The 10,947-nt window shown below is 43.2% G+C and overlaps 1 protein-coding gene across 1 annotated transcript in view; it reads left to right on the top strand.

Moving 5' to 3' along the window:
- Positions 1-4,945: 4,945 nt before the first annotated feature.
- LOC131722726 (macrophage mannose receptor 1-like) overlaps positions 4,946-10,947 on the top strand; it is an 11,044-nt gene continuing 5,042 nt past the window's right edge. The window contains exons 1-2 of the mRNA XM_059015734.1: positions 4,946-4,989; positions 7,478-7,819. Coding sequence (XP_058871717.1) covers positions 7,807-7,819 — 13 coding nt within the window. The 5' untranslated portion in view covers positions 4,946-4,989; positions 7,478-7,806. The remainder of the gene's footprint in view (positions 4,990-7,477; positions 7,820-10,947) is intronic.

Below are 10,947 nucleotides of genomic sequence, written 5' to 3'. Positions count from 1 at the left end.
GTCCTAGCGGGGGGAGGGGCGGGGGGCTAGGTGCTGCACTGGGTTTATGTTAATGTTAAGAAATACCTTCTTTTAGTATTTCTAAATGTAGCACTATTGAGTGTGTAATAGTTATGGATGGCTATTGTTAATGCACTAGACTAGTCTGTCACCTTTCTGTGGAGGCCTGGGTTCCAATCTGGATGGCTAGGTGGTGCTGTGGGTTAATGCTAATGCACTAGACTAGTCTGTCACCTTTCTCTGGAGGCCTGGGTTCAAATCTGGGGTGGCTAGGTGGTGCTGTGGGTTAAATTCACCTCTACAACACACGTGGTTATACATTTTATATGTGTTTTTGCTACAATATAATTTGTTTAATTAGTGCAAGAAAAGTGTCCTGATACATAGTTTTAGGAATGTTATCTAAACTGTTGAATAATTTCAGTAAAGAAAATTATTTGGATTCACAGAGAGACAGACACCAAGTGGTCAGTGATGTAACTGCAGTTTGTTTCTTTTCAAACAAGAAGGGGATAATAATAATAATAATAATAATAATAATAATAATAATAATAATAATAATAATAATAATAATAATAATAAATTCCAAATGATGCATATTACACATTGATTCTTACTGCAGTATGTCATATTGTAAGTATATAACTCCACTGAACAGAAATAATTGCAAAGTACAGTAATCTGTCTCATATCTGACTGTGGTGGGACCAGAGTAAGGGCGGATATGCAAAAAGTGAATGAATGAATCCTGTTTTAAATACCATTACACACAGCTGTAACAATTACTATATTCACACAATTCTTGTTTTGAGATTCAGCTTTTATTATGGAGCTCCTCTAAATACCTTGTTTAGAAAGATATTAATGTTTGTGACAGAGTAGCCGTCTGCCGTGTGGGTGCGTGCATTCACTGCTGAGTGACAGGCAGGAGATCGAGACGGAGGTTGAAGTTGATACGCCCCCCGCAGGCGAGCAGGATTTATTTACATATCAACACACTGAACACGTGACACTACCAGCAATGGCAGAGCATGGAACACATACAACACAGTGTATGAAAACTGTGGTGGGATCTATAATCTCTGAACTAATCTTCTCTGTTCAATAATAATCTAACGTTGCTGAAGAGCTTGATCGTGGAGGATATGTGACGTGCGGATTCACGCCGGATCACTGTAGTATCTAAACTGTGAGCCTACACTAACCCAAAATGTGAATAACTGTTATTTAAGTTATTATGCCAGTGCGTACATTTTTAACAAATGCATATATAAAACTGTAGAGTAAACCTTAGTTTCTTGTATTTACTTTATCATCGTATCCCAGTTTCTTATTGAAGTATGTAGATTTTTTCATAAACATTTTTGTGATTAAGTACTGTTCGTTAAGAGTGGAGATGGTTGTAGAGCTGTTTAATGTTGTGTCTGCGCGGTCGCACAGGCATCTTTAAGGTCTGAATGAAGGTCCTGTTTAAAGTCGATTTTACAACCAGCTCAAAAGGGAGGTAACATCCCACCGATATGCATGAACATGTTTATGTGTGGTCGGACTGGCAGGCTCAACAAACCCTGAGAACGGGGTAGCACTTGGTTGAAAACTTTTTGAGATAAAGAGTTTCTTTCTTTTAAATTATTAAGATGCATTTTTATACACCTGTATCTCTAAGCAAATTAAAGAACCCCGCTCGGCATACACATAATCCCGGGGGTGTGCATGCGCAATAATTAATATATTTTGTGGGGGGGTCCTAGTTTTACAGAAACTGAACCCCAAAGATAGCAGTCTGACGTCACTGCTGCCTGACGTCGTTGCTAGGCAGAGTAAATTGCGACCGTTCCATTGCACTGAATAGGGAGACATGAAATATATAGTTCAGCACACAGGTGATAATATTTTTGTTTTATTTGTTTGTGCCTTCACCACTGGGGAAACTAATAATAATGTGTTAATTCAGGAAATACGATTTTCATTTCCCCCCCTCTCTCTTTTGTTGTTATGGTACGGTCGGGAGTTCAACGAGACCGTTCCATTCCACAAATAAATCTATGCTGCTGTGGGTATTAAACCTGTTAACTTCTCTGTGCTTTTAAATAATACAATGAAAGTGACCCTGTGTGTAGTGTTACTTATTATACAATTAAGATTAAATTAAACTGGTGGGGACGCAGCCTCTAGCATGTATCTAGTACAGCAATTGCAAGCAACGACACTGTTACTGTACAGATTTCATTCAGAGGGATGCAGGAAGTTTAACAATAACGACATGTCGGTTGACAAGAAGACATGAATTATAACATGATCCTGTTTACAGTTTTTAAAAGAATATTCTGAAATGAGAATGATTTTGTAAAGACATGAATGCATTTTATACGTTTATTCATACTAAAAATGAATGTCACTTGTGCTGAGTTAGAAAATAAACATACTGCTCAGTATCACCAGATTTATATAGAGCCATTTTAAAATTCAAACACGGAATTCATTATCCCCCATATTGTTTATTAAAATGATATGATATTGCAATTAATACAGCACTTGCCAATTTCAAGCATGACAGGGTTGTAATTCCCACAATGGGAAAACCATCAGCCATGGTCACTGTGTTCCCTGGGTGTGAAAAGATGAGCAATGGTTTCAATGTAATGATAGCCATGCACACAATGCATCAGGCTGCCTAAAAACCTGCAGGATTCTTACATGATCTTTCTAGAGAGAGTGGACAGAGCCATACAACATGAAGAATAACTGCCCTCAGCACTGCTGTTCAAATGTGTCCCCACGTCTCCAGTCTCAGGTACAGTCGTTGCTGTCCCCTCCTCTCCAGTCTCAGGTACAGTCATTTGCTGTCCCCACCTCTCCAGCCTCAGGTACAGTCATTACTGTCCCCACCTCTCCAGTCTCAGGTACAGTCATTGCTGTCCCCACCTCTCCAGTCTCAGGTACAGTCATTACTGTCCCCACCTCTCCATCCTCAGGTACAGTCATTACTGTCCCCACCTCTCCAGTCTCAGGTACAGTCATTACTGTCCCCACCTCTCCATCCTCAGGTACAGTCATTACTGTCCCCACCTCTCCAGTCTCAGGTACAGTCATTGCTGTCCCCACCTCTCCAGTCTCAGGTACAGTCATTACTGTCCCCACCTCTCCATCCTCAGGTACAGTCATTACTGTCCCCACCTCTCCAGTCTCAGGTACAGTCATTACTGTCCCCACCTCTCCATCCTCAGGTACAGTCATTACTGTCCCCACCTCTCCAGTCTCAGGTACAGTCGTTGCTGTCCCCACCTCTCCAGTCTCAGGTACAGTCGTTGCTGTCCCCACCTCTCCAGTCTCAGGTACAGTCGTTGCTGTCCCCTCTTCTCCAGCCTCAGGTACAGTCGTTGCTGTCCCCTCCTCTCCAGTCTCAGGTACAGTCGTTGCTGTCCCCACCTCTCCAGTCTCAGGTACAGTCGTTGCTGTCCCCACCTCTTCAGTCTCAGGTACAGTCATTGCTGTCCCCACCTCTCCAGCCTCAGGTACAGTCGGTGCTGAAATAATAGTAAAAATTACTTTAATAGTAACACAGTTAGGGTTAGGGGTTGAGATTAGGTTAGTTGTAGACATTAGGTTTAGGGGTAGGGGGTAGATTAAGGGGTTAGGAGGCTAGTAGGTACCTACTGGCCCATTCCTATGGGATGATTTTTACTTGATAACGTCCCATTCAATCGACTGATCTCAATCAGATCAGCAGGCGCAACAGTGTTTTTAAGCGCTGTTCACACTTGTATCGGTACAGTTTGTTTCGGTATAGAATATACCCGTACGAAACCACTTTCTGTCCTAACTCACTTTCCAGTACCGGTACAGTACAGATACAGTTGCGATATACCTGTCCACATTCATGATGTTTAAATCGACAGTGTTGGGGCTCTGAACTCGTTTCCATGACGACCGCTGTCACATCTGTTAGAAGCGGATCCGTTGTTATGTAATACAGCATGTTTTCCCGTCCTGTCCATGTACAGTGTTTTGTTTTTGCCGCCTTGTTCATTTCAATTAAATCGGATATTGCAGGTTCTACTGTAATTGTTAATTAAGACATTACTGTGAAAGCACCAATACATCATGAACCTAAAGAAAGCAATGCAGATGAGGAATTGTTATGTGTTTAAGCACGGGCATGCATCAAACTCTTCAATACCGAACACTGACCTGAACACATGAAAATATTCAGTTCTAATGATATTATTTCTCTTCAGCACTGTGGTATCACAGAGCTATCAAATATACTGTGGTGTTTATTTTGTAAACAGCAGTCTTGGAACATGGAACACATATGCAATGTAATTCCTCAATAAATAAAAATAAACATTTCTATTGAGGTGAAATAAACGTTTCTATTGCGGTTCCAATGTGATTGAGTGTTGTGTTTTTTATTTTGTTTTGCTGTGTTTTTTTATATTTGAAGCTTCCCTTATGAAGGTGATTAATAGAAAGTTTTCTCTTTCTAATGCAGAGTCTGCTGTGATGGAGAAGAGGGGGTTCCTCATCCTTCTGCTGGCAGGTGGGTTTCCTTTATCTCTGTTTTTCTCACTATTTGCTTTGATATTTCCCACACTCCCTCCCTGTATGTTACACATTATTTTCCATGTATCTGGAGAGGTTCCCAGTCCTCTGTGTTCAGTCTGTCTGTCACAGGGTGGGTGTGTGCGTGTGCGTGTGTGTGCGTGTGCGTGCGTGTGTGTAGGGGGTATATTGGGTTGGCAGGGAGGGAGGGGGTTACATTTCTCCCTGTCAGATCACGTGGAAATGTGGCTGGAGCCGACAACTGAATACATGATTAAGTGATTAATTAGGCTTCAGACACGGCTGAATAGAATAGGTATTCACGGGTGGTAATTAGTAAGGGCACAGATCTTCTATATACACAAGATGGTCACCTCCGCTGGTTTAACATTGGAACTTCCTTCCGTGCCTGAGCGGTGCATCATGAGAATCCAAAGAGTGCCGGTAGCGACTTTTCCCCTATCTATATAATGTAAAATCTGCTTCATTTCCTATTCCAAGGCTTCTCTTTTTTAAAACGATTCCATTTTTAAACGAGATTAACCTAGATTTATTTAGAGACACACCTCCTTAACACATACGTGTTATTCTTTCTACAATCGATGTTTTCACCTGGCCTGACGAGAGCTCTTTGTAGCCGAAGTGCTGTCAGAAATTGCTACTGTCATGAATATTCATGAGCAGTCAAGACTGGGGCGTGGTTTGGTTTGGTAGCGGGTAGATATTATTATTATTATTATTATTATTATTATTATTATTATTATTATTATTATTATTATTATTATCACTACTACGCGTAGTACTAATGCCTCGGGGGTGTTCCTCATTTAATTGTAGCAACACAGTAAAAAAAAAAATTGTATTATCTCCCTTTTCAATCTTCCGCGGCATGATCCTTTGTAAATTTTACAACTCCTGAATTCAGCTTTTGATTTATATACAGTAGATGCTGCTTGGTAGCCATCAAAAAGTTTTAATTATCTGAAAGTTTTTAAGCGAAAAACCATGGGATAGGATTGGTTCCTGTAAAGGTTTTAATAACCAAAACCAAAAGTTGTCTTTATCAGAGTTGCTAATAAGCGGCATCTGTTTATGTATCAGTTTTTAATGTTTATCTGTACGAATTGACATAATGTCTGATGATTTGAATTGGGATCAATATAAATGGTTTCGGATTTAATTCAATGTTAATACCCTTAAAGCAACTGCTTCATTTAAAAAGACGTACATTTCCGTCTCTTTTTTTAAAATGATCGGCTTGTATTTATATTCTTAGTTCAGTTCTCAGATACGGTTGCAATTCATGACTGAACAGTTTTGAATACTCTAACAATAGTAGTTCTTAATGTATGTTATGTGTGCTTCATTTACTCTGCCGCAGCGCCCCGCACAGCTGTTAGCATTGCCACTAGCATCATTTCCTCTGCCGCAGCGCCCCGCACAGCTGTTAGCGTTGCCACTAGCATCATTTCCTCTGCCGCAGCGCCCCGCACAGCTGTTAGCGTTGCCTCTAGCATCATTTCCTCTGCCGCAGCGCCCCGCACAGCTGTTAGCGTTGCCACTAGCATCATTTCCTCTGCTGCAGCGCCCCGCACAGCTGTTAGCATTGCCTCTAGCATCATTTCCTCTGCCGCAGCGCCCCGCACAGCTGTTAGCGTTGCCACTAGCATCATTTCCTCTGCTGCAGCGCCCCGCACAGCTGTTAGCATTGCCTCTAGCATCATTTCCTCTGCCGCAGCGCCCCGCACAGCTGTTAGCGTTGCCACTAGCATCATTTCCTCTGCTGCAGCGCCCCGCACAGCTGTTAGCATTGCCTCTAGCATCATTTCCTCTGCCGCAGCGCCCCGCACAGCTGTTAGCGTTGCCACTAGCATCATTTCCTCTGCCGCAGCGCCCCGCACAGCTGTTAGCATTGCCACTAGCATCATTTCCTCTGCCGCAGCGCCCCGCACAGCTGTTAGCATTGCCTCTAGCATCATTTCCTCTGCCGCAGTGCCCCGCACAGCTGTTAGCGTTGCCTCTAGCATCATTTCCTCTGCCGCAGCACCCCGCACAGCTGTTAGTGTTGCCACTAGCATCATTTCCTCTGCCGCAGCGCCCCGCACAGCTGTTAGCGTTGCCTCTAGCATCATTTCCTCTGCCGCAGCACCCCGCACAGCTGTTAGCGTTGCCACTAGCATCATTTCCTCTGCTGCAGCGCCCCGCACAGCTGTTAGCATTGCCTCTAGCATCATTTCCTCTGCCGCAGCGCCCCGCACAGCTGTTAGCGTTGCCACTAGCATCATTTCCTCTGCTGCAGCACCCCGCACAGCTGTTAGCATTGCCACTAGCATCATTTCCTCTGCCGCAGCACCCCGCACAGCTGTTAGCATTGCCTCTAGCATCATTTCCTCTGCTGCAGCACCCCGCACAGCTGTTAGCATTGCCTCTAGCATCATTACGCTGCCGGAATACCTCGCACCGCTGTCAGCCCTTGTGCCTTTTATTTTGACCAGTGTGGTGTTGTTAGTTTTTGTATCATTTTGTGGTGTTCATTTGTTTAATTAAAAGGCTCATTAGTGCATTTAACCGTGCAGCTTTCTGTGTCTGTGCCTGCAAATACCATCTGAGAGGCTACAGCGCCACACAGGGTAATACCTTACATCAATCAGAATAGATTTCAAAATATCTTCATGTATTTGATGGAACATATTGCAATATATTTAAAAATGAATAAATCTCCATTGATGTTAAAATATATGAAAATATATTTCTAAAATTTATTTAAATACAAATAAAAATCTATTTTTTTTTTTTAAATGTCTTCAGTTCCTCAGCAGGGACAGAACATTTCTGAGAATGAGCTGGTATAGGATGCTAACCTGTCTCAGTCTATTAATCTTTCACTCCACTAGCTATCAGCATGTTAATCATGTTGTTTTTTCTTTATCAGGGTTTTGTGTGCCTGCGTACAACCAGATCAGAAAACACGTGTTTGTGGAAACTGTGAAGAGCTGGTCTGGAGCTCAGAGCTACTGTAGAGAGAAGCACACAGACCTGGCCACTGTGCGCAGCCAGGAAGAAGCAGAGCAGCTCTTAAATATTGCAGGAGCTTCTCTCTGGGGTTCCTGGATCGGGCTGTATCATGATGACACACAGAACTGGCAGTGGTCTAACAGCGATGATGTCATCTACTCCAACTGGAGGACAGACGACTTCTGTGCTTCAGTCAATTCAGACGGAAAGTGGACTGATTTACCCTGCCACCTTCAGAAAGCCTTCATGTGCTACAAAGGTAAAGACATAATTATTGCTATATTGCAATTGATTATTCATTTATTTCAGTTCTTATAATTATTAAGCATCCCTGTGAGGGGAGCTTGTATGAGTTTGCAAATCCACCCACTCCTACAGCTGCTAATATCTCATAAACTATTTCAGCTTGCAAATATTTTCAGTCAAAACCCTGAATCCAAGTTGCCCTTGAAAGGATACAAAAACATACGCTTATTAGATGTGTTTGGTGTGTTTCAGAGGCAGTTCCAAAAGATACCTACATTTTGTTAGTGATAGATGGATGGATCTATAACACTGTGTTTCCCCCCTCTGGTGAGGTGTAGGGCTGTCAGATTTACCTTCCCCTCTGGGCTGGGGTTTGCTGTGTGAAGGTTGAAATCTTCTCTGGGAGTTCTGTGGCAGTTCATTTCTTTCAGATCCAGGAAAGTCAGGCTCTGCTTCATCTCCTAGTAGCTGAGTGCTGCTGGTATTGGGCCTGGGTATCTGTATATTTCAACATACTCTCCGCAGCTTCCAGGATGGTGGGCATTTACCACTGTGCTCATGGCAACTCTGACCTCTGCAGACAGGTTACGTTTGAACAGCAGCTTGAAGCTCTTGTCTACATTGCCTGGATGTGCTTCACCTGCATAGTAAAGGAGTTTCAGCTCCTTGTAGAAGTCTCTTGGGTCCTCATCCTTCTTGCATTGTCTGAGACAGGCTGTGTGCAGGGCTGTGCATGGATCACCGGGTCCTCATCCTTCTTACATTGTCTGAGACAGGCTGTGTGCAGGGCTGTGCAGGGATTGCTGTACTTGGAGCATTTCCCTGTTAAGGCAGCACACAGTTTCTCAAAATGTTTCCTGGTCCACTTCTGTACTGTGTCTACAAGTGTGAGAGAGAGCAGTCTGGCCTCATGTAGATCACTTGTCAGTCCCAGTCATTCATAATATCCTGCATATGACTGATGTGAGGTGTACCACAGGGATCAGTATTAGGTCCTCTGCTATTCCTAATCTACATTAATGATTTAGACTCTGATATAGTAAGCAAAGCTCGTTAAATTTGCAGACAACACAAAAATAGGAGGAGTGGCAAACACTGTTGAAGCAGCAAAGGTCATTCAAAATGATCTAGACAGCATTCAAAATTGGGCAGACACATGGCAAATGAAATTTAATAGAGAAAAGTGTAAAGTATTGCATGCGGGCAATAAAAATGTGCATTATAAATATCATATGGGAGATAGTGAAATTGAAGAAGGGAACTATGAAAAAGACCTAGGAGTTTATGTTGACTCAGAAATGTCTTCATCTAGACAATGTGGGGAAGCTATAAAAAAAGGCCAACAAGATGCTCAGATATATTGTGAGAAGTGTTGAATTTAAATCAAGGGAAGTAATGTTAAAACTCTACAATGCATTAGTAAGACCTCACCTAGAATATTGTGTTCAGTTCTGGTCACCTCGTTACAAAAAGGATATTGCTGCTCTAGAAAGAGTGCAAAGAAGAGCGACCAGAATTATCCTGGGTTTAAAAGGCATGTCTGTGTACTATATATAATGATTTCCATTACACGAGAGTAGATGTTAAAACTTCATGCTGATTTGAACTCGGCTCTCGCCAAGATAAGCACCAACTAAGACGTAGCTTTACAGTAAACTAATGTGATCCATCTGTGTCTCCATCCATTTACGTTTCCTTCCATATGATGATGTAGATATCCTTCTGTCTGGTGTTAATGGCTGAAGTGTAATGCTGGCTCCAGGGATCAGCTTATTTTGCCTCCCTGGCGCATCAGCACACACAACGGCTGCGATGCTGGCTCCGGGGATCAACCACAGTGCGGCCTCCCCAGCGCATCAGCATGACAACCGTCTGGACTGAGCTAAGTAGGGTACATCTCTGGGGTTTTCAAGTGGGCACCTTCCATCCTCAGTGTTTCGTCGACTAGCCCACGACACCTCAAGAGGGCTCGACGGTGATGCTGGCGTCCCAGAATCACCCCCCTCCGTCCCCCACTCAACTCAGCCCAGCTTACTTACCTGTACATCAGCGTTTCTTTCTTTCTATTGTGCTTGAGATCCCCAGCCAGAATCTTTCCATCTCAACTACAGCCAGTTGCTGCTCCTCTCTGCTGCTTCAGATAAGTTCTTCACTGTGCGACGCAACTCTTGGCCACTGAATCCGACGTCTCTGAGAAACCAGGTTGTAGAGTGTACCACAAATCCTCGACAACCCACTTCCACTGGGTAAACCCGGACTCTCCATCCTCGCTGTTCCGCTTCAGTGGCTAGTTGAGCATACCGCAGTTTCTTCCTCTCATACGCCTCATCTACAGCATCCTCCCATGGCACTGTTAACTCTACCAGGCCCTTGCTTTTTTCACAGCTTGCTCTACTTCTTTCCACTTAGATGCACAGTCCTCCATTTGGTATTCTGGTGGATTGATAGGTGGGATGTCTGAAGGAATTGACATAGGCTCCTGCCTTTTTGAATCTGTATGAGTTTCCTCCGAATATCTCCAGCTCAAACTTAGATGCTTTTAGTGTGCCATTCTTCTCACTGGTGAATAACTTCTTTACAAATTTGAATGGGTCTTTATAAAAGTTAGCTCTCGCACGCTCCTTCTTTTTGTAGCGTTTCCGTAGGCGCTCAGCTCTGCGCAATGTTGCAAGCTTATCTTTTATGACCCTTTGTAAGAGATCGAGTCCCTCCTTCTGACTTTGTTCTGCTCTTCTCCATTGCTTCCTCAGCTGTCTCCTTTCTCTAACTAAGCGTTCAATCACTGCTGCCGTCTAGACTTTCCAGGAATAGTTTGTACTTTTTCCTTCCTTTTTTCAACTCCAAACCTCTCGCTTCCATATGCGTAGATGATGTCCCGAAATTTATCCAGCTTCTTTTCTACTATTCCACTTAATCTTTCCAATGCAACGCAGAGATCAGTGTTTACTGTGTCCCATGCAGTCTTCTCACAAGCTCTTGGCCATTGAACTCCAGGCTTGTGCCCGTTGAGGTTCTTTTCTCTCTTATGCTGGTTTGTCTGACCAGGTTCACAAGGATCATTAGGTTCATCACTAACTGTGTCCATGCAAGTCCTCCTCATGTCTATGACAGGGGTGCTGATGTCCTGCGAACTATATATAA

Source organism: Acipenser ruthenus, chromosome 51 (genome assembly GCF_902713425.1).
Source record: "Acipenser ruthenus chromosome 51, fAciRut3.2 maternal haplotype, whole genome shotgun sequence".
Lineage (NCBI taxonomy): Eukaryota > Metazoa > Chordata > Actinopteri > Acipenseriformes > Acipenseridae > Acipenser > Acipenser ruthenus.
This window is presented reverse-complemented; position numbering and strand designations above follow the sequence as displayed.